The sequence below is a fragment of the Lepidochelys olivacea genome (assembly GCF_965140295.1).
Source record: "Lepidochelys olivacea isolate rLepOli2 genome assembly, chromosome: 19".
Taxonomy (NCBI): Eukaryota; Metazoa; Chordata; order Testudines; family Cheloniidae; genus Lepidochelys; species Lepidochelys olivacea.
In genome coordinates, this window is record NC_140429.1 from 3,274,992 (window position 1) to 3,298,127 (window position 23,136).

The window sequence follows — 23,136 nt, forward strand, 5'->3', positions numbered from 1 at the left end:
TCACAAAGACATGTTAAATATCCAAACCAAATATTCTGACAAACTCTATCGTTGCCTGAGACTACTTTAAAAACTCATAGCACCTAATTATAGTGCATAATCAAAGATTAATTGAAGTTCTCACAAACCCTTATCTACAGCACTGTAACCACACTTTAATAAATGAGACCACAATAAAAAAGCAAATGGGAATATGAAAGGTGGTGGGCTCCTGGTTTTTGGAAGTGCTCTACTTTGATATTACTCCCCAATCGTTTATTTCAAGTCATGTGTGATACTCAGTTTTGTAAAATTTCCCACTTTTTAAGTGAGATAATTAACTAGACACACCGTGAGCTGTTGCACTCTCTTTGATGTGGTTCTCTCAAGAGACTTCAGCACTTGTACTGCGGCAACCGAAAGAAAAGCTTCCCAACAGTTAGTGTTTTGTTGGGTACTTTCCTCCAGATCAGATCAGTGCAATAAATAATGAAGGCACTCCGTTAGTTTGCACTGCAGAAGCCCTCATTTACAGCTTTTAGCAAAGTGGCAGTTACAACACAGTAACAGAATCCTATGAAGCCATCTGAAATCAACCTAAGAGAAAGTCAGCCTAGAGTAGTTTACATTTCTCCTGCATCTTGAAGATTATCATTCTATCACACTGTTCATTTGATGAAGCTATATGTTAATAACCAGCAAATCACAAGAGTAAACTTACACATCAAACCAATTGTCAAGTGATGGTGCTTCCATTATAAACCCGTTTGGTGAAATACTATCTTTAGTATTTATAAGGTGCCATAACTGCAGCACTTAACTGTCAGCTGAAAAATATTGGAGAGACAAGGTGGGTGAGATAATAGTCTATTGGACCAACTTCTGTTGGTGAAAGAGAAGTTTTTGAGCTCCACAGAGCGTTCCTAAAAGCTCTGTGGAGCTCAAAAGCTTGTCTCTTTCACCAACAGAACTTGGATGAATAGACTATATTATCACACCTACCTCGTCACACTCAGATCCTGGAACCAAGATGGCTACAACAACACTGCAAAGCTGAAAAATATTCATCTGAAACATACTGACAATCAGCATTATCAGAACCTCAGATCAAAAGCAGGAAGAGGGGTAGAACTGCAAAATCAACAAGTTATCTACAGTAGATACATGAAAAACAGTACTGAATCTCAAGGAAGTCATGAGGGAAGAAGCTTTTCTCTTTCTTTTTTTTAATTATGTCATGGCTGCAGAAATTGGTCTTTTACTTCATTATTGTGGAAACCACCTATCTTGCCAACTGGCAAAATGCACTGCATGACACATCAAGAAAAAAGTATCTCACTCTCTTTCCATCAGAACTATTCAATTCAGAGGAAGCAGACAGGAAATATGAAGTTATTCATCTTCCTTACAAGTTATCATAAAATGATTCATCTTTTCTATTGGCACATTTTGGACCAATCTAATTCCTTCTGAACTATAGAGATGTATTTTGCTCTAAAACTCATGATATTAAGGACAATATACAAATTAAATATTGCTTAAAACAAATTACATTAAAAGTACTTCCAGGCTACAAGAGTCAAGCACTCAACTGGGACGTGTTAGGCTGTACAGGCAACCTTGGTTCTGGCACTGAAATACTGTCTGCTTTCCTCCGTAGCCTTGACATATTTAACTTTTTTTTAAAAAATCTGTTTCCTACTTTACAAAATCAAAAGTGAAAAAATTCCATCATGTGGACCCATATTGACCACCATATGGGTTTACAGCTATTTGCTTGACAGAGTATGAACAGATGCTCAGAAATCCTGGATTCAATTCCAGGCTCTAAAGGAGAGTGGTTAGATCCTTCTACCAATATCCCCTAGCATGTTCTCCTGCAGCTTGCCCTGCCTCTCACCGTTTTTTACCCCTGGCACCACAACAACCCCCAGCACCTAGGAGAAGATTTGCAGAGAAAGTCCTGCTCAGCCTCTGCAATCCTTGCCCACTCTATGTTCAAGGCATAAGGACTCTTCAGATAATTTAGATGCTAGATTTTAACAAACCTCAGAGCATGTTCAAGTGTCAATTTCCAGGAGACCTGTAACATCCTAATAGGGTAGATTTTTATATGCACAGCAAAAGTCAACTCCTCTGAGCCCAGAGCGGCCTCCTTGTCAAATGTCAAGTACCTTCTTCAAAGAGTATGTAGGTGTCAGTATCTCAAAAGGTAAGAATTTAACATAAGGATTTTTTTTGGCCAAATCTCATTTTAGGAAGAGCTGAAAATTTAAAAATTATTCAGGTGGGGCAGACATTTGGCATGGAAAATTTCAGCCCTAGAGTTTGGCAAAGTTAAAAGCAACTGAAGATGGGTCTTATAAATGGAAAGTTAGACTATCTTAACTATAGATGTTGCTGCCAGCTTCACCTATAACACACGCAACCTGCACAAAGCACACAAATGAGTTTTCGGAAGGATGCAGTGTAATATTAAACTGTATGCTTGACATGCAGATTACATGGAATAATTTAATACCACATTCCTTGTTTCAAATTTGACTCTAAAATCTGAAATTAAGTCAGCAGTGACCAAGAAACAAGACTCATCTTTATCTATAGACTACAACTGCAGAATGGGATAGAATTTTATATTTATAATTCAATATTTTAGGATAGCCCTATTATAACAGATGAACAAACTCGGCTTGTGACGTATACCAAATTTATGTAACAGGAATCAGTACAGTTTGACCTTTCTGAACCAAGACAAAACCTAACTATATCCAGCTTATGGGTCTTTCAATTTCTACATAAAGAAAAAGTGAGCTATGGCTGATTCAAGATCATGCTGAATATCAGCTACAGCTTGATTATAGTTCACCCTTGGGTTCAGTTCAGAATGGCCCTGGCAAAAATGAAGACAAAAATCACAGCTGATATTAGATGAATTATTGTTCTAGAATAGCAGCAGACATAAAAGTTTTCCTATTTAACCACAAACCTAGAAAAGTAAGCAGACCACCAAGGGATTTAATTGACCCAGTCATGCTGTAAGTATTAGGAAAACAAAGCGCTACTGGTGTTTTGATGAGAGGGGGGAAGAGAAAGAGAAAGGACCTGAGACACACCAGGGAAGAATAATAGAATTGTAGGACTGGAAGACCATAATGTAAGAACATAAAAATGGCCATATTGGGTCAGACCAAAGATCCATCTAGCCCAGTATCCTGTCTTTTGACCGTGGCTAATACTAGGTGCTTCAGAGGGAATGAACAGAACAGGGAATCATCAAGTGATCCATCCCGTCGCCCATTCTCAGCTTCTGGCAAACAGAGGCTAGGGACACCATCCTTGCCCATCTTCGCTAACAGCCACTGATGGACCTATCCTCCATGAATTTATCTAGTTCTTTTTTGAACCCTGTTATAATCTTCGACTTCACAACATTCTCTGGCAAGGAGTTCCACAGGTTGACACTGTGTTGTGTGAAGAAATACTTCCTTTCGTTTGTTTGTTTTAAACCTGCTGCTTATTAAAGGGACCTCAATAGATCTTCTAGTCCTGTCCCCTGCACTCTAAGCACACAAAGTAGGACCCCTAGATCAGGGGTTCTCAAACTTCATTGCACTGTGACCCCCTTTTGCCAACAAAAATTACTACATAACCCCAGGAAAGGGGACCAAAGCCTGAGTCCCACCACCCTGGGCAGGTGGTGGGGGAGCTCAAGCCCCAGGCCTTCAGCGCAAGGCAGGGGGCCTGTAACTTGAGCCCTAATGCCCATGGCTGAAGCCCTTAGGCTTCAGCTTCAGCCCCAGGTGGTGGGACTCAGGCTTCAGCTTCAGCCCCGGGCCCCAGCAAGTCTAAGCCAGCCCCGGCGACCCCATTAAAATGGAGTTGCGACCCACTTTGGGGTCCTGACCCACAGTTTGAGAACCACTGATCTAGACCATCCAACAGGTGTTTGTCTAACCTGCTCTTAAAAATCTCTAACATCCCTAAGCAATTTATTCCAGTACTTAACTACCCTGACAGTTAAGAAGTTTTTCCTAATGTCCAACCTAAACTGCCCTTGCTGTAATTTAATCCCATTGCTTCTTGTCCTATCCTCAGAGGTTAATGAGAAAAAATTTTCTCCCTCCTCCTTGTAACAACCTTTTATTTACTTGAAAACTGCTATGTCATTCCCCACACAACTCTCCTCCCATAGGTCTTCTCTTCTCCAGAAAAACAAACCCAGTTTTTTTTCAATCTTCCCTCATAGGTCATGTTTTCTAGACCTTTAACCATTTTTTGTTGCTTTTCTCTGGACTTTCTCCACGTCTTTCCCTGAAATATGGTACCACTGGACACAATACTCTAGTTGAGGCCTAATCAGCACAGAGTACAGCAGCAGAATTACTTCTTGTGTCTGGTTTACAACACTACTGCTCATACATCCCAGAATGATGTTTGCTTTTTTTGCAACACTGTTACACTGTTGACTCAAATTTAGCTTGTGATCCATTATGATTATTTACTTCAGACGATTTCTCCGGTTTGTCCAGAAGATTTTGAATTTTAATCCTATCCTCCAAAGCACTTGCAACCCCTCCCAGCTTGGTATTATTCACAAACTTTATAAGCGTACGCTCTATGCCATTAGTTAAATCAGTGGTTTCCAAACTTTAACAGCCCGCGAACCCCTTTCGCTAAATTGTGAAATCTCATGAACCCCCTCCTAAAAATGAATATTTCAAGGGATTTAAGTTTAAATTTCCTCTGCACTCCGTGGGGCTCCTGCTGCTGGACCCCGTTGACCGCCCCAGTCAACTGAGCTCCACTGAGCTTGGGCTGCAGGTCCCACTGACCGCCGGGGCTCAGGCTGCCAGCCCCAACTGCCCGGCCCCACTCTCCCTGGGGCTCAGGCTGCCAGCCCCAGGTGGAGGGCTGGGGTTTGGGCGGCTGGCTACTCCACTGATGGGGGCAGGGCTTGGGCTACCAGCCCCAACTGTCCGGCCCCGCTCTCCCTGGGGCTTAGGCTGCCAGATCCGTGTGGAGTGCTGGGGTTCAGGCGGCCGGCTCCCCCACTCATGGGGAAGGGCTCAAGCTGAACTGCCCTGCTCCTCTCTCCCTGGGGCTCAGGCTGTCTGTCCTGCAATCGGGTCCCACCTGTTGCCTCCAATGCCCAGGGTCCTCTGGCTGCCATTAGTGAAATTTTTCTGGCCAATGCGCTGTAACGTTCTGCGAACCCCCAGTTCGGGAACCACTGATCTAAATCACTGATGCAGATATTGGAGAACAGAACCCAGAACTGATCCCTGAGGTACCCCACTCATTATGCCCTTCCAGACTGACTGTGAACCACTGAAAACTACTCTCTGGAAACAGTCTTCCAGCCAATTTGGCACCCCACCTCATAGTAGCTCCATCTAGGCCAGTGTTTCTCAAATGCAAGCACCAAGTGATTCTTGTGCGACCATAGCTTCCTGGCCAGTGACTGAGGAAGGAGGGCAAAGAAGAGGCCCCTCTCCCAGGATCACCAGCAGGGGTTGTGCCGTGCCCCCTCTATAGCCACAAATACCAGAGGAGCAGGCAGCCAGTGTGAGTTCCCACCTTCCCAGGGGCGCTGGCTCTGGCCCCGCGCTCACCACCACCACTTCCCCATTGCCCCGGCCCCCACTGCCTCCTCTGGCCCTGGGCATGGGCCACGTGGTGAGAGGCTCCATCCTGAGCCACACGATTTTGGGCTCTGGCCACAGGATCCAGCCCCAGCCCCATGGTGGTGGATGCCAGCCGCATGCTCTGTGCCCTTGCCAGATGCTCTTGCTGCTGGTCTTTGGGCTCCAGCCATGTGGCAGCAGGTGCTGGCCACAGGCTCAAACTCCCATCCCCCCAGGCACTCCCTGCCTCCCCCAGTTCCCTATCCATCCCCCCAGACACCCACTGCCTCCCCCAGTTCCTCATCCCCTCTGGCCCCCAGCTGTCTTCCTCCCCACCCAGGGCTTAAATTTGTCCCCCACCTTGCCAGGGCTGAATAAGTCTGTTTCTCGGAAAAGTAATATTTGTATGTTTGTTAATATCATTTTTCATTGCCTCCCAGCTAGCTAGTCTGCTGCTGTGAAAAGTGATATTAAGAAACACAGAAATATCACTTGTCACAGAAACAGACTAGCTAGGAAGTCGAAAAAAAGTAAACGAAAAAGACAAGAACATGCAAAGCACATTATTTGTTTCTCTTCTGTTTAGGTCCAGTACAGAATAGACATTTTTATTATTGAGTCTGCAATATCCTACATAAATACATTACAATTATTTGGACATGTATATGTGCATATTTGTTTTTCCTAAAGGCAATTAAGTATTTTAGGAAAAATTGTCAGAGGAGCCACCAGCAAAAGTTGGTGACTGCACTCTGAGGCCACCAAAAAAATTTGTCGTGGGAATCCCTGATCTAGGTTGCATTTCCCTAGTTTGTTCATGACAAGGTCATGCGAGACAGTATCAAAAGCCTTACTAAAGTCAATATATACCACATCTACCACTTCTCCCTCTCCCGCCCCATCCACAAGGCTTGTTACCCTGTCAAAAAAAGCTATTAGGTTGATTTGACATGATTTGTTCTTGACAGATCCCTGCTGACTGTTACTTAACACCTTATCTTCTAGATGTCTGCAACTTGATTGTTTAATTATTTGCTCCATTATCTTTCCGGGTATTGAAGTTAAGCTGATTGGTCTGTAGTTCAGACTGAATTCTACTTAACTCAGCTACACTAAACTGGCTGAACAAGAGCAGAAATTTAGACATGAAAAAAGAAGCTGGCATCATAGCATTATAGTTTACTGTAAATCTCTAATACTGCATTTAAAATAAATTAGGCTTAAGATATGCATGTAGGAACTAATCTTTCATCCTTTACTCCTGGTTAATTGCGCACTGAGAAATGTGTGAGAAATCTTGCCTATTTCATTTAAAACTCAATGATTTCTGGAAAAAAATTACTATTTGCCTTTGATATTATTAGCCAGCACAATATATTCCAACTACTTTATTTACTTCGATTCTGCAAGATACCATATCATCCCAATACCACTGGGAGACATATAAATAACTCAGACAGACACATTTGGGAACAAATTCCTATTCGCTAAACTTGAGAGAGCATACAGTGGAAGATATCTTGATTAGAAGTCACTGACATCTCTTAAAATAAGATACTGTGAAATAACTTTATAGTTCTAATTACTTCGCTAGGATCTTATGTTGCTTAAAGATTTCAATATAGTTTAGATTAAATTACAACTTCTGTGACCGACTTACCTGTTCACCCTGCGAGGACACTTATCTGGTTTAATATCCACCTCATAGAGGTAGACATCAATCTTTGGGATTTCAACTTGGAAGCAGTTGGCCAGCAATTTAATAGGTTTGCCCATGGTGCCATAGCCGGGACGTCTGGGCACCATGAGAAGGGGCTGTGCCCCGACGGGTCCTGTAAAAGAAACAATACAGTTTAGAAACTGAACACAATGGTTAAACTATGTGGTGAAGTTACTACTTGGTGCTATTATAGCACAGTTAAAATGCATATGCTCTTTACATTTGTATATATACACTGGTAGAACAACAAAGGAAGTGATGCAATAATAATGGACAAGCAAACAGCCTTCTCAGGACCTTAAACATATCATCTCATACTTCATGGGGAAGAGGTAAAGCGATTGTAAGAGAATAAAAATAAGAAATATAATGCAGGAAAAGGCCAAAGTTTAACGTAAGACAGCATCACAAGACCCAGACCAGTGAAAAATGGGCCATGCAACTGTCCCATCAGCTTCCTGGACAAAGCCAAAGGGTTTCAGGGAGCAGCATAGGTCTACCCTCAAGTAACATACAACATGGGATGGCACTCAAAAGCTCTCCTTCTGTTTAAGTCATCAGCTCTCAAAGTAGTGATAGCAAGCAGACCTAGCTCTCCTCTAACCTTCCCATGAAGAAAATGAAGTGAGGAACATTAACTTCTGTGATTGCTGTGACCAAAAGTGTGCATTTTCTTTTGACCGTTCATTATTGTGGAAAGTCCATTTTAGCCACTATTAAAATGGAAAATTTTAAAAGCTTGTTTACAGACCATCCTAATGGTAATGGACAGAGGTGCAACAGAAATCACAGGATGGTCTATACAGGCTAAGGCTCATGTACTTCCTTTGTTTACACAGTAAAATATGCAGGCACCAATGATATGAAGGGCATGATCCTGGCAGAGATTATCCATTTTCAGCCAGCAGAGCAGAATGAATAACAGTAAAAGCACCAGCTGCAAGATAGTTGCATTTGCCAGAACTCAGTGACCCAGAAGAGATGTGTAGCTGAAGAGTTTCAAGCAATGTCAGTGTGCTTTGTTACTAAACAAACAAATTAAATTACTTAAGCAGCTGTAGGTATTATTTTATAAAACCAACAAAAATCTGAAATAGGAGAAGAAAGGTGCTTTCTAAACCTGTACAAATGTATGTCACTGGCTAATTTATTTAGCATTCTAAGTTAATGCTTCTTTGGGTTCTTGAAGCATCTTAGTCTGAAAGATGGACACAGATAAGAGCCTCAGCACAGAAACTGGGATACATATGCCTTGCCCAGAACCAAGCACACAGCTAATATTAAGAACGGACAGTCTCCAAAAATTACGAAAATCTAGGAAATCTTTGCTTGCAGATTATTCTTTCCCGTCAAGAAACAGACTATAAACCCAATCTTATTTTGAGTTGCTTTGGAGTTTTTAAAATTACTCATCATACAAATGTCATGATTTGCAGCATTCAATTAAGTCAGTTAAAAACTCTCCCCCCTACTCCTACTCAGTGACGCAGATTGTACAGTTCCTGCCCACTTGCTTTTCTTACAAGAGTTAAAATGTCAAGTGCTGGGGGAAACTGTCTTATCTGCCATTTGATTAATCTCATATAATCTTCCAGGAATGGTCATTTCCCTTTACTTTGAGGGGAATTGTGTGCTGGGGAACAGAAAAGAACAAGAGTTACAAAACAGAGTTTGTATTGTAAAGGTATCTAGTTCTACACAGAAAGATATATCCAAAACCAAAAAAAAATCAGAAATCTCAACACAAGACTGAAAGTAAAAGCAAAAAACATCAAGCACCACATTAAATGTTCACACAAACTATGTTTTGGCAATTACTGCTCCCAATGCAGAGATTGGGTGGTTTACTTCTGCCTTCAGAGCTGGGCTCCAGGCCAGCAGCCACCACTTTCCAGCTGCCCAGCTCTGAAGGCAGCACCGCCACCAGAAGCAGTGCAGAAGTTAAGGTTAGCAGTACCCTAACACTCCCTACAATAACCTTGTGACCCCACCACCACACACACACACACCCCTACGTCCTTTTTGGGTCAGGATCCCTACAATTACAACACTGTGACATTTCATATTTAAAGAACTGAAATCATGAAATTTATGATTTTTAAAATCCTATGACCATGACATTGACCAAAGTGGACATGAATTTGGTAGGGCCCTACCAATAAGAAAGAGTAGCTCTGGAATTAACTGCTCTAGATTCATTTAAGCAACACAGACGTAAACAAGAGCAAAAGATATCTATTAGAAAACATCCAGGTCACACTATTCTATAAAAAAAATCTTCCATACAAATGACCCAATATCTTACAAAAATATGGTTACAAAGAGCATGCTTTCCATAGCTTATGGAAGGCTCACATACATATGAAGTACTACTGCAGCTGTCAGAATTAGAGTATAGTACCTTAAGGATTAGCTAATCTTGCGAAATCAAAATTAAATGTAAATGGTAAGAGCATTTACCAAAGCACAGCTACTGCACCTCGAATGGCCAACCTGAAGATGCAATTCCTTAACTACAGTCAAGCACTGAGAAAGAGAGGGCAAGGAGGCAGAAAGAGCAAGAAAATATGGTATGGGGGGTTTTCTTGCAACCACACTCTCTGGAAAGTGTTTTGTTAAACCAAATATTTGCGCCAAATACTCCTCCTCCTGCTGCTACCAAGCAATACATTATACTAACTTATGTGGCCACGGCTGAAGGAAATGATGGTACCCCATCCATTTACTTCTTTTGTTCAGGTTAGCAAAATCCTAATGCTCAGCTGCATGAGACGACAAAAAACTAGAAACAAATTAATAAGATTCAGCTACTCTTCATTAGGCAAGCTGCTGGCCTACACTTTAAAATCTGGAGTGCTGTAAATGGCACACCCAATCCAGAGCTGGTTATAAAAATAGTTTTCCAGCCTCAGCTCCCCTACAAAACAGTACTGAGCAGCAGAAGAAACAAATACCACTACTTTGCCAAATTCCTTCCCTAGATCCACTCATTCAGTTGCATCCCACATTGCACTTCAGAAAATTGTGCATGCCAACTATGTATTCTTCCTGAACAGCAGCATAGCATTACGTGACATTCTTTGGAATTGACACAAACTGAGGAATGAAGAATCACGACAGATAACGGATTATAAACACAGGTCTGCACAAGTACAAGCTTAATTTAGTGTAACAATTTTAAACAATTGTAGCCAAATTCCAATTGTGTTTACCTTCTTTTTGTGTTTGAGGCCTAGGTTGTCAGACAAGTCACTTAAAAAATATAACCTTACATGTGTATGCTGTCAGTTAATTCCCATCCACCACTGTCCCAATAAATTTACACATGCTGAGAATGGCTTGCTTTTAAAAATATTTGGACACTTGTTTGTGTATTATAAAATCTGTGTCACTGACTTATAACTTGTGACTCAAATCCCAGTAAAACAACAAGTGAACAAAGTGTTTGGATGATAGCTAACATTCCTATATCACATTAATGAGTCACTTACCCTCATGCCTTAGGATTTTGTAAGGCCAGTGGAAATAAATACGAGAACCAAAAGTATTAGAGTATACGAGTTACTTACTGCTACTACTATAAAGTAGGAGTATGATTTGCAGGGCTAGTTAATGTTAACTCTCCCTCACCAAAAATCGTAAACAAGTCAGTTGAGGTTTTTAAAAACCTCTTTCTAAAAATATTTCAGCACTGCCACAAGTACAAAGCAGAATTCACTCAAGGTCATATAACAAGAAAAAAAAACAAAAACTCCACAAGGGCAAAGCAGTCAATTGTTAAAAATCTTGTAAAAGAAATGAAAGAAAAACAGACTTTGGCGTATAAGCACTATTCCATTTTTCAGACACTGAAAAAATGCCTTATGCAATGTTTATACATTACATAACAAGTACTTGAAAATCCCATTAAAAACTTAAGCCAAATGTGGCTAGCCTGGAGGAGGGAGCTGGGGGTGCACAGTGCTTGACAGGTGACAATATTCAGAAAAAAGAAAAGGAGTACTTGTGGCACCTTAAATTTGTTAGTCTCTAAGGTGCCACACGTACTCCTTTTCTTTTTGCGGATACAAACTAACACTTCTACTCTGAAACCTGTCAAATATTCAGAAAGACATCAGAGGACCAGACATTGGGAATCAATTGGTTCAAAGGAGAGGTTTTCGAAGTGTGAGGAACTGACTGGGCCCTCAGAAGGGCTGGGGTCAAGAGGAGGGTCTGTCTGTGTGCTCTCAGCTGCTGGCTCCCATGGGTACCAGATACACTTCCATCTCCCCCCACCTCATTTCTTAGAAAAAAGGGGTGTGGCATGGGACAGGAATCTCCAAAGAGGGGCTCAGAAAAAAAAAGTTGGGGAACCGCTGGAACAGAGAATAGTAAAACTTCAGGTTATGAGCGAAAGTTATGACTGTGACAGACTACTGGAAGGAGTTCTGTCTGCCCACTACCCCACACATACATGCGCACACGCACAGAATGACTTCCAAAGGAAGTAGATGAAACTATAAACATAAAAAGAATTAAGACCAGCAATATGAGAACTTGTTGCTTCTGAGCCCGTAGCCTGTAAGAGGCAATGGTTGAGGAAGTATAAACTCATTCTTTTTTATGTTCCCGTTGATTTAAATGTTTTGTTAAACAATAAATCACTTTTCAAATAAAGTTTTGTTTTCCTCTACTTTAGTGTCTCAAAATACATTTAAAATATTAACAAATTAAACCTCACAACACCCTGGCAAAGTAAATGATTACTGAAATACTCATTAAGAATTTTGGAATAATTCATTTTTTCTTAAAATTACTAAATAGTCATGACAAGCAACACAAATCTTGGCTAATAATCTTTCAAAACAAATATCAAATCAGCTCTTGGCAAGTCAAGTATACATTTATGTGAAAAGTTCAAGACCTACTGTGACTCACTACTGCCACATTTAGAAATAAGTAGATAATACATCTTGAGTTCACACTCCACCTGATATGGATGTATGCTGGTAATTCCCAGTAGTGTTTATGGGACTTGCCTGCGTAAGTCCAATGCACAGTGATGGGAAAATATGCTAATTTGTATTTGTCCAAGTTTGGTAAGTATTTAAGTGAGGTCACCCATTTCCAAGAGATACAGATAAAATTGGTCTTCAAAAGGTGAGTCACCAAAAAAAACCTTCAAAAATGAATTAAAACTGATAATACTAAATATTAATACCTTTTAAAATTATTCTTTTGTTACAGGACAATAGTTATACCAAAATTAATTTTTTCTGATTTTAAAGAGTTAAAAAAGTTGGACTAATGAATTAAAGACATGGCTTTTGGTTTGGATAAATAAAAACTAATTCCATCCAACTACAACTGAATTGGCATTTGTGGCTATACTAACATTACTCTAACCAAACTTGCAAACTATGGACATTTGTTACTGAAAGGGTAAGAAATTTTAGTTCTTATAGGACCTGATCCAAAGCCCATCCAAAGTCAATGGAATGACTCCCATTTGCTGTAATAGCTTGGGGATAAGGCCTGTATCCCCACAGATACTCTCCTAAAGGTTCACCAAGGAAAAATCACAAACATGATTGTGTAACAAATTATGTTTCCCCCATCAAGCAGCTGCTTTTCACTGAAACATAATTAAAACTGCACCTAACTCTTCTGCTGTGCTTTGGAGCAACAAACTGAAATCTATCAGGTAACCAAATGAAGAAATATCAGGAGTAAAAGCATGGGTGAGAATGGTACAGAAACAGCAGCCTAAAGGCATTTTTACTGAAAATACTTCTAGGGAAGACTGAAGAGTTTGGCACATAGGACAGAAATAACTACAGGCCAAATCTTATTTGATTAAATTTATACACTTCCAAGAGGCAAGATATTGGTTCCTACTAGGACTTTTCTTACCTGAATACGCACAAAGGGAGTGTAACAGCTGTTTTCCAGCAAGAGATTATCCATTTGCCACACGTTTCAAAATTATAAAATGAGAATAAAAAAAGTGTACAGCAAAAAAATTAAGAGGTTTGGTTTTTTTTAGTCTTCCTGTAAAGCACAGCCTTAAATCCCTGACTAGATAGTCAAACAGCTTTAAAGAGAAGACAGTGTTTTTAAAGAGGTAAAATATTATTCAACTGCAGCTCAATAATACAAGACAGATTTGTCCAGCCACACGCTCCTCAGACTGGGGCTTGTTCCATGCACACTGGAGAGAACTCTCCCAAGGGAAAAGATTCCCTTTCATGGGGCCCCTGGCCTCAGCTTGGGCTCAGAGGCCCAGTCTGTAGAACTCAAAGAAAATGCCATCACTACTGGAAAACATGACTTCATTCTAGGTTACAGAAAAGTTAAAATAAAATGTGAAAGTGAAACAGGGAATATAGGGTTAGAAGGTTATTTTCAGATTTCTAATTCCTTAGCAACGTTGGAAATCTTAAGCAATAAAACAAATTGTGTCTTGCCTCCTTCCCTGAAAGCCACCCTTCGGGATGACATTAGACTATTTCTAAAGTAGCACAATCCCTATTTCCTGAACACTCGTCAAAGTAAAGTTTGCTTTTATTTAAAAAGTATCTAGATAAAGCAGTGTTGGTTCAAGTTCTGGTCAGATAAATATATTGATGCTATTCTCATTGGTGCCGGATAGGCGTCTACAAGCTAGAGTGAACACTGCAGTGCACAAGTTTGTGTTATCACCAGCTAAATTTAGAATAGTAACTTGTAAAAACTAGGTTTTTAAAATAAAAAGTATGAGAAACTCTTAAAGACAAGCCGTTTACCTTTACTTCATAAAGTTTTGTATCTGTAAAAAGAACAGGAGTACTTGTGGCACCTTAGAGACTAACAAATTTATTAAGAGCATAAGCTGTCATGGGCTACAGCCCACTTCATCGCACGCATAGAATGGAACATACAGTAAGATAGATATATATCTATATATTGATATATAGATATATATATATATATACACACACACACACTAATAAGTTGGAAGTTACCATACAAACCATAAGCTGTAGCCCACGAAAGCTTATGCTCTAATACATTTCAGTATGCATCCGATGAAGTGAGCTGTAGCTCACGAAAGCTCATGCTCAAATAAATTGGTTAGTCTCTAAGGTGTCACAAGTACTCCTTTTCTTTTTTCTAATACATTTGTTATCTTACTATATGTTCCATTCTATGCAGACGATGAAGTGGGCTGTAGCCCACGAAAGCTTATGCTCTTATAAATTTGTTAGTCTCTAAGGTGCCACAAGTCCTCCTGTTCTTTTTGTAGATACAGACTAACACAGCTGCTACTCTGAAACCTTTTGTATCTGTCTACACTATGAGGAAATAGTCTATATGGCAAGCCCATACATAACACAACACAGCCAATTTATTCTTGAAGCGTTTTCCACCCACTAACTGCAAAAAAGTAAACTGAAGTAATCTCTCTTCAAGTTTTGTGAACTATATTACATTTTGCACTTAACAGAAATTTTCACTAACAACTTGCATATACTTTAACTACCCACTAATTTGAAGAAAAATATTTAGTTCTCGATTTATTCCCTTGCATTTACCAAGTCTCAAATTCACTGTTTTCAAAACTGACAAGTTCCCCAATAAAACCAGTTCAAGTTAACTTTGATAATAGCAAGGATTCAAACTGAATTTACTTTGCCCACTTAACCACTATTTATGAGTCAAATATAAGTAGCTTGCAATTAATTGCCCCTTATCCCTACTAAACCTAACTTGTTCCACTTTAGTGACTAAAGGTCCTGTATTAGAAGAGTGATCTAGACACTTAGATAATCTCTTAATGTAGTAACATGGTGACAATGTAACTATCAGAGAGCCTGTCACTAGCTGAGAAAAAATTCAAATAAAGAGACTTAAAAGTTAAACTGAACATTATGCCAGAAATTCCATTTGATAAACTGGGTCTGAACTCAAACCTTCGAAAACGTCATTGGAGTCTTATTTTTTTTTAAGTATATTAAATGTCTTGATTTACTCACACTTCGCAACAGGCTTTGCACATGAATGAAACAAATGAAGCAGCAAATGAATGACTAGTTCCTCCTGGTTTCAGAAAAATGCTTCATAGCACACAGAGTAAGAGCTGAAGAACTACCACTCAACAATTTCTCTAAAACAAAACTAAGTGAGTGAGTCAATATATAACTTTTCCTTTCCTAAAGTAAAAGGTGAATTCTGTGCATCGTAATTCAATCATAGGGTCTATTCCAGCTCAGTGTGGAAATTGTCCAAGAGAAAATAAACTATTGATACATTCCTGACAACCTAACAATTCACCACTGTGTTCTGGCATTTTGAACTCCACATTTCGAGATAAATCTTAGATCTACTACTTGAATACTCAGACCATCCAATGACATATGCTAAAACACTGAAAGCTGTCCAAATAGCATTAACGCAGGTCAGTTAATCAGGTCAAATTCAAAGAAGAATTAATTAATAAAGCTGAAGTACTTTTTATTTTTTACACAAGATTCTAGCACAATTTTTTTCAACTAGGACTAAATCTTTCTAGACAAATTAGGTTATAATTTTCTAATTGGCAGTCTGCTGCAGAAAATCAAGCAATTGATCTATGATCATGGATATATGGAACCCTATTGGACTTTGCCATGTTAGCAAATTGCAAAGTTTTCTCAAAGGTGATCAAATTATATTGCTTTTTTAAAAATAATTGTAATATCTAATCTATCCACCATAAAATGCGCAATAACCTGTGCATTAAATTTTAATTTGATTGTAACACTAGGCTATATTATATTATCACTGATTCCTTAAGCTATAACTTTCAACGTTACTGAATTATTAGAACTTGATATTTTAAAAAAATCTGATTTGAATTTAAAGTAATTGTGAGCACAGTTCACAGAAAACTGTTGCATTCAGCACAATATGTGAAACACTTGGAACTAACCATCTAATGGTGACCATGCAGGTGATCCTTAGGTGATAAATGCTTTCCCACAGACTAAAGCTTCACTGCAAAAAAAGGGTCTGTTGATCTTGAGATAGCTAACTCATAAAATCTGGGGAGCGAGGGGGGCCTCTGTAGTTTTTAACTGGATGTAGCTAGTCAAGGTAACCCCACGTGGGGGTATAGTATTGACCTTGACTAACTACACCCAAGTAAAAACTACCTGAATGGCTACCCTGAAGAAGACAGCCACAGTTTAGTCTAGCTCCCAGATAACATTACCCAGAGAACAGTAAATGGTAGTTCCTTAAATGGTAGTCACGCAGAGTTTAAGAAGTGATTAGCAAAAGCACAACCCACCCAATGAATAGCGTTCTCTGCAGGATCTTAAATCATCATCTTAAATTCACTCAGAAGCTAATGCTGGTGGAGAATTCATCTCTCACTGCAAATATATTACATGAGTTCTTGGCTATCTGCACTGATTGGCCTCCAGGGTTTCAGGTAAAGTTTAAGATACTAATTTTGACCTATAAAGCACTACATGGCTATGGACTTACCTACTGGAGATACCACATCTCTCCCCCTGCCACACTGCTAGAACTTCACTGGGTAAGAGAGAAAAATATTGGCAGAGGCCCCTCAACTTTGGAACTCACTCTTTCCACTCTCCTTGGCAAGAAAACAGGTAGAGTTTCCTGACATTCCACACAGGCTGCAAAGCTAATCTTTATACTAGAGCTTTTGGAAATTAGAGTGCCATCTAAGGGGGTGAACTGGGAAGAGGTGAAGTAATTCTTTCAGCTCTGTTATTCATGAGTGTGAGTATATTGTGCTAGATTTCTCTGTGTTACTTGTGTTTTTATACAAAATATTAAGGGCACCCAGAGTCTTATGTCCTTGCTCTTATCAATCCAAATAATAAATAAAAATAAGTAGTTGGGATTTACTCCAGAGATAACCTACTTGCCACCCACCCCACAACTAAAGTGAAGAGTTTTTAAACCAAGATTAAATATGGCCTTTTATTTTTGTAAAAATCATATCACTTCTGATTCAGACAGCTCCAGTCTCAACACTCCAACAGATGAAAGCTCCATTGTAACTCTCATAGTAACAAAGTGCCCTTGAATAAAGTTTAACTTTTAAGAAAGTGTGTTCCCCCTCTTCCCCAAGATATAGCTTGTCTTTTATTGTGGTCCTAACATGTTACTGGTCATTAATACAGGAAGTGTGAGGAAGAGAAAAATCAAATTCTTGTGTAATTTAAATGACATTTTAAACTTGCTATACAAAATTTTCTGAAACAGTAAGATTTTAGAGATGTATTTTTACTGTTTAATTTTTAGTAATATTGATATTTTAATTAATGTTTTTCCACCACAGTAGGGCCAAACAATTTTTGATCCTTTTAATCAAATTAAGTCCACAACTTTCTTTTAAGTCGGCAAAACACTGTTTTTGAAATCATATAAATCAGAGGTTGACAACATTTTTCTTTCTGAGCCTACCCCCAACATGCTATAAAAACTCCACGGCCCACCTATGCCACAGTAACTGGTTTTCACAGAATATCAGGGTTGGAAGGGACCTCAGGAGATCATCTAGTCCAACCCCCTGCTCAAAGCAGGACCAATCCCCAACTATATATATAAATATATATATCTGCATATAAAAGCCAGGGCCGGCATTAGTGGGTAGCAAGCAGGCAACTGCCTGGGGCATGCCACAGGGGCCCCCATGAAGCTACATTACTCAGCCTTCAGCCCCAGGTGGCCGGGATCAAAGACCTGAGCTTCAGCTTTCTGCCCTGGGCCCCAGCGCATCTAATGCTGGCCCTGCTTGGAGGCCCCCCTGAAACCTGCTCGAGGCCCCCTAGGGGGCCCGGACCCCTGGATATGAACCACTGACATAAATGATTAGCTAGCTGATTTACTCATTTATACCCGAGTCCCTACAATAAGCTCCACGACAACAGCATTTTAACATATTTAACTTGGAAGGTCACAAGTGCCTCACCATCACCCGGAAATGTGTTAAATTTAACATTAATCTACTACTTACAAGCAACAGCTTGGTGCCACATCTTTCAGCTTTTCTAATCTGGATCTCATATTCCTATTCCCCAGTTCACTTGGTTCTTCTGTCATGTGCATTCCAGTACACCTACCTCAAAGTTTTCATCTATTTTAGTTATTTTATAACCGTGATGTTCTAGTTGGATTATGAGCATTTACCTTAATGTTGCACTTTGCTACAAGCAAATATACTGTAGCCTTGTAACAGATAACGGGATAGGTAAACAAAGTTTACATTAAAGTGTTATTACAAAGTTTGTATTGATCTTAAGGTAAATGATATAAATCAAGACATTTACATAGCACAACCTCTTCTGAAAACAACATGAGGTGAAACAAGACTCAAATTATTTTGGATATTGGTATAGTTTAAGGAGTTGATATTCAAACTCTTGTACAAAATGGGTATTTTTTATTTCCTCTTTTACCAAAACTAAATCTTATTATGAAGAAATAGGAACTACATCATAAGAACATACAAGAGGCCATACTGGGTCACACCAATGGTCCATCTAGCCCAGTATTCTGTCTCCCAACAGTGGCCAATGCCAGGTTCTTCAGAGGGAATGAACAGAAGAGGCAATCACTGTCCACTCCCAACTTCTGGCAAACAGGGCCTAGGGATACTCAGAGCATGGTGTTGCATCCCCTTGCCATCCTGGCTAATAGCCATGGATGGACCCATTCTCCATATCCTCATGATATAATGTACTCAGCATGGGAGGGTAAGGGTAGTCAGCAAAACTGGCTAGGAGTTTTTTTTTAAATATGTTCAGATTGCTGAAATTCAGGATTAATAATATGCCACCAGATCAATACAATCCATGGCCACCTAAAATGGCTCTAGATCAGTCGTATCCCTTACTAAACAGGGCTACAATTAATATAATCCAGACTAATTTTTCCAGGACCAAATCCACCATGAATTTAACTCCTTGCATCAGCCACAAATGTAAGTGTCTGTACAGCAAAAGAGATGAAGATGCTTCTTCACATAGGAGAGTTCAAACCCATTTTCATGTTTTCCAGTTGTGGGTGCCTTTTAGAAGTAAAAGAATTACAATCCTAACAAATTCCTGAAGCTCCATTTGTTATCCAGCTACCTGATATGTGCTGAATAAGTACAGCCTAAGACAAAACATTCCTCTTGGCTTTCCCTGCCAGTGCTCATGCAGGGAACCACTTGGAGGTAATATCCTTTAATACACTGAAAACTAAATTTCCATTGCCAAGAGTCTCAGACAGCAGTGAGTGTCATATCCTATATCTACATACTACTAAATTACAAAAGCTAGCTTTTAAGTGGGGGCAGCAAAGACTTTTGATCAGACTGCTAATTTAACCCAAATCCACCCTGCAGTAATGGACAGTATTTTTGCTCTGGACTCGTGCCTGCAATGCTACACAATGACTGGAGAAGTGTATTGTCTGCCGCTGGACATGGTGTGAGGAACGCCGGAAACTGGGAGTCCTGGTGCCTCAGATGAAGAACACGGACCACACAATCATCACTCTGTGAGTCAGAATCCTGCTGGAGAGGACCCTGAAGGATGCCATCCGCTGCCAGTATGTGGAAAACCTGAAGCAGAAGCCGGCCCAGGACAAGGCATTCAGGATGACGTGCAAGTGGGACACTAGCAACCACTTCCTCCCAGGGGCAGCTTCACTGGATTTGCTGACTGGAGGTTCATCTACAGGGCCTGGCTCAACTGCGTTCCACTGAATGGAGCCGTCCGCCACGGGAATCAGGACAAGTGATGTAGGAAGTGCAGCAATGCCAACAAGACACTACCCTAAGTCCTGTTTAGCTGCAAGCCCCATTCCAGAGCCTGGCAGCTGGGACACAACGCCATCCAAAATTGCCCAGTCAGAGCTACCAGCAGTGAAGGTTGCCGTGAACTCCACCATCCCCGGAACTGACAGACAACTGCAACAAGACAGTGTCATCATCATCAAGGAGCAGAAGAAGGTCATCATGGTGGACATCACAGTGCCCTTTGAGAACAGGACCCTAGCCTTCTGTGATGTCCGAGCTCGAAAGCTGGAGAAATACGTCCCTCTGGCCGATACCGTGAGAGCTAAGGGTTACTAGGTTCAGACACACATGCTGATCACTGGAGCCCTGGCCAATGGGCCCAAGTAAGGAGCAAGTGTTGTGGGAATGCAGAATCTGTCAACAGCTCGGCTGATGTGGCAACTCACGACGTAGGACGCCATCAGATGGTTGAGGGACATCTACATCGAACACATCACCGGACATTGGCAATACCAGGAGGAATGAGCTGGAGTGCCAATGAGAAGCGCAGTAAGGAAAGTAACTGAAATACTTCCCCGATGGATTGTATTTGCTATATGGACAAGCTACCCTAATTCTCAACTACTGAGGGACAATCTTCACTCATTTATATATTTTGCTTTCCACAACCAACTCTCTGTATAACTTTTCATGGGTGATATAAATACTTGGATGCTAATATCAAAACTGTATTCTTAAATTTATTCACCTAAACTTGGGTTACTGCTGATTATGTACTATATGTACCATATGACTTTTAAAAGCAAATTTTGTATTTGTGGATAATCCAAGCACTATATCCAGATGTACAGACACTCTTTTCTCAACCTGTGTATTATATAATTTTAACGTAAGCTTTAATAAAAATTTTAAATCTGTTCTTATCAAAAATACACATTAACAACATGGAGGGAGCCAAAGACTATATGAAATACATGGTGCATAAATGCTGAGTAACTATATACTAGTTATTATTTGTAATAAGATCACACACTAAAATGAAAACATTAAATACTTTTTATGGTGAGCATGGTTACACAATGAACAGACCAGGCTACAATTAGACAAAGTTTTAAAAAAGGTTCTAAAGTCCATCAGTTACACAACTGTTAATAATGTGTCTCACTTGTTTTATATAATAGATGTTAGCAAGTGCTCACTTTATCAATGACGGAGCCAAGGTAATATTTTATTGCATCAACAGAAGTTGGTAAGAGAGACAAGCTTTTAAGCTACACAGAGCCCATGCTCAATGATTATCAATTTCATGGGACAGCTTCAATTTTCATGGCAACAACATCTCAAAGGACTCGTCACATGCCAGTTTGCGTAATATAGCAAACACTATTTGGACTGGAAAATTTCAGTTATGAGATATTCCATTCTTTTTACCATGTGTAGACAGCTCTAAGGAAGAAAATATAATATTCTGCTATACTTCCTATGATTAAGTTTCTATCAGTAGTACCTGCCCAATTATTTTAGTTTTGAAACTAGCCATCACTAAACAGAAATAATGTCAGACAAAACTTGTCCTGTTCAAATTCACACATATTAAGATTAATAAGCAAATAAACGGGAAATCAGACAATTTCTTAACCAACATACACAACATTGTATAAGCAAAACTTTGCAAAATTCCTCTCACCCAGAATGCATATTAAGCTGTTTCAGTAAAATATCTTTTCCCCAACCCAAAAATCATCATGATAGAGGGCAAATTAATTCTGAGCCCAGACTGGTAAATTTGGCAGGGCTGCTGTAAGACCAGCTTCTTTTTAATTGAATAAGGGTTTATCAGGCAGGACTGGTAAAAAGCAAAGGCCACTGATATCCCATAAGAGAGGGGTCCTTACTCCCCCAAGAACTTCAGCAAGTGTTTGACAGGCAGGTTCATGATATTACTGTCTCACACCCCCTCAGTTCTCAGGGGCTGCCTGAAACAACTCCTGGAAACCGCCCACAACAATGGGGCTGGTTACCAAGGCGAAGCCACTCCTGGGGGGTCAGAGCAGAGCAATCTAGCTTTAGATCGACTCTTGAGCCGGGCCCCACTTTGGCCTGTACTTCAGGGGGGGCTTCAGTGGGTCCCCAGCTCGGTGAGACACACTCCGGGGTAATTTCACAAGGCATCAGCCAGGCAGCCCTTTCCTCACCCCGACCCCCGCACCGACCCCGTGTACCCCTAATGCTCCCCGCACCCAGCCAACCCCCTCGAGCTGGGTCCCTGCCTTGCATTCACGCCAGCCCCCCCCCCCGCATAGCCCCTGATACCCCCCCGAAACCCCCCAGCAGCGCCTCCTCCACCCCAGACTCACCCCCGCCCCCGAGACCGCCTCAGCCGGGCCCCCAAGTTCCCACCCTGGGCAGCGCCCGCGGCCCCCCACCGAACCCTCCCCACCCCAGCCACCAGAGCTCGGCTCGGCCCGGCCCCCCGCCTCGCCCCCGCCTCAGGGGCTCCCACCACGGCGCCCCGGCCCCCCACCTGCGCTGCCGATTTCCATTCATGGAGCTGGGGGCGGCCGTTCTCAGGCTGCGGGCTCAGGGTCCTGCCTCTCCCCGCAGGGCCGGAGGGTCCCGCCTCTCCCCCGCGGCGGCGCCGGGTCCGGCCGGCCGGCCCGGGGAGCGGGGCTGTGAGGCAGACGGCAGCGGGGCGGCCTCCCTCCCCTCAGCCGGTGCCGGCCGATCGCTCGCAGGCGGCGCGCGCTGGGAGCGGGAGCTCAAGGAGCGGAAGTTGCGTGGCCGCCAGCAGCCCCGGCTCGCGCCCTGCGCTCGCTCCCTGTGCCTCGGCCCTGCCGCGCGCCGGAAGCTCCACCCACCCCCGCCCGCCGGTCGCGCTCACTTCCGGCGAACCGCTTCCGGCGCCGCCCCCTCCCCTCGGCTCTTCATCCGTGACGCGACGAAAGGGTGTGCCCGGAAGTGGTAAAAACGGAGGTGGGGGGGGGATGACGCAAAGCGGGGAGGGGATCTGGGGTGGCGGTGGTCGGCGCTTCCGCTGGCGGGCGGAG

The 23,136-nt window shown here is 41.4% G+C and overlaps 1 protein-coding gene across 1 annotated transcript in view; it reads right to left on the reverse strand.

Moving 5' to 3' along the window:
- AGO3 (argonaute RISC catalytic component 3) overlaps window positions 1-22,871 on the reverse strand; it is a 52,604-nt gene extending 29,733 nt beyond the window's left edge. The window contains exons 1-2 of the mRNA XM_084609605.1: window positions 22,614-22,871; window positions 7,264-7,435 (exon numbers count right to left, since the gene is read on the reverse strand). Of these exons, the coding sequence (XP_084465731.1) occupies window positions 7,264-7,435; window positions 22,614-22,632 (191 nt within the window). The 5' untranslated portion in view covers window positions 22,633-22,871. The remainder of the gene's footprint in view (window positions 1-7,263; window positions 7,436-22,613) is intronic.
- Between the last annotated feature and the right edge of the window lie 265 nt (window positions 22,872-23,136).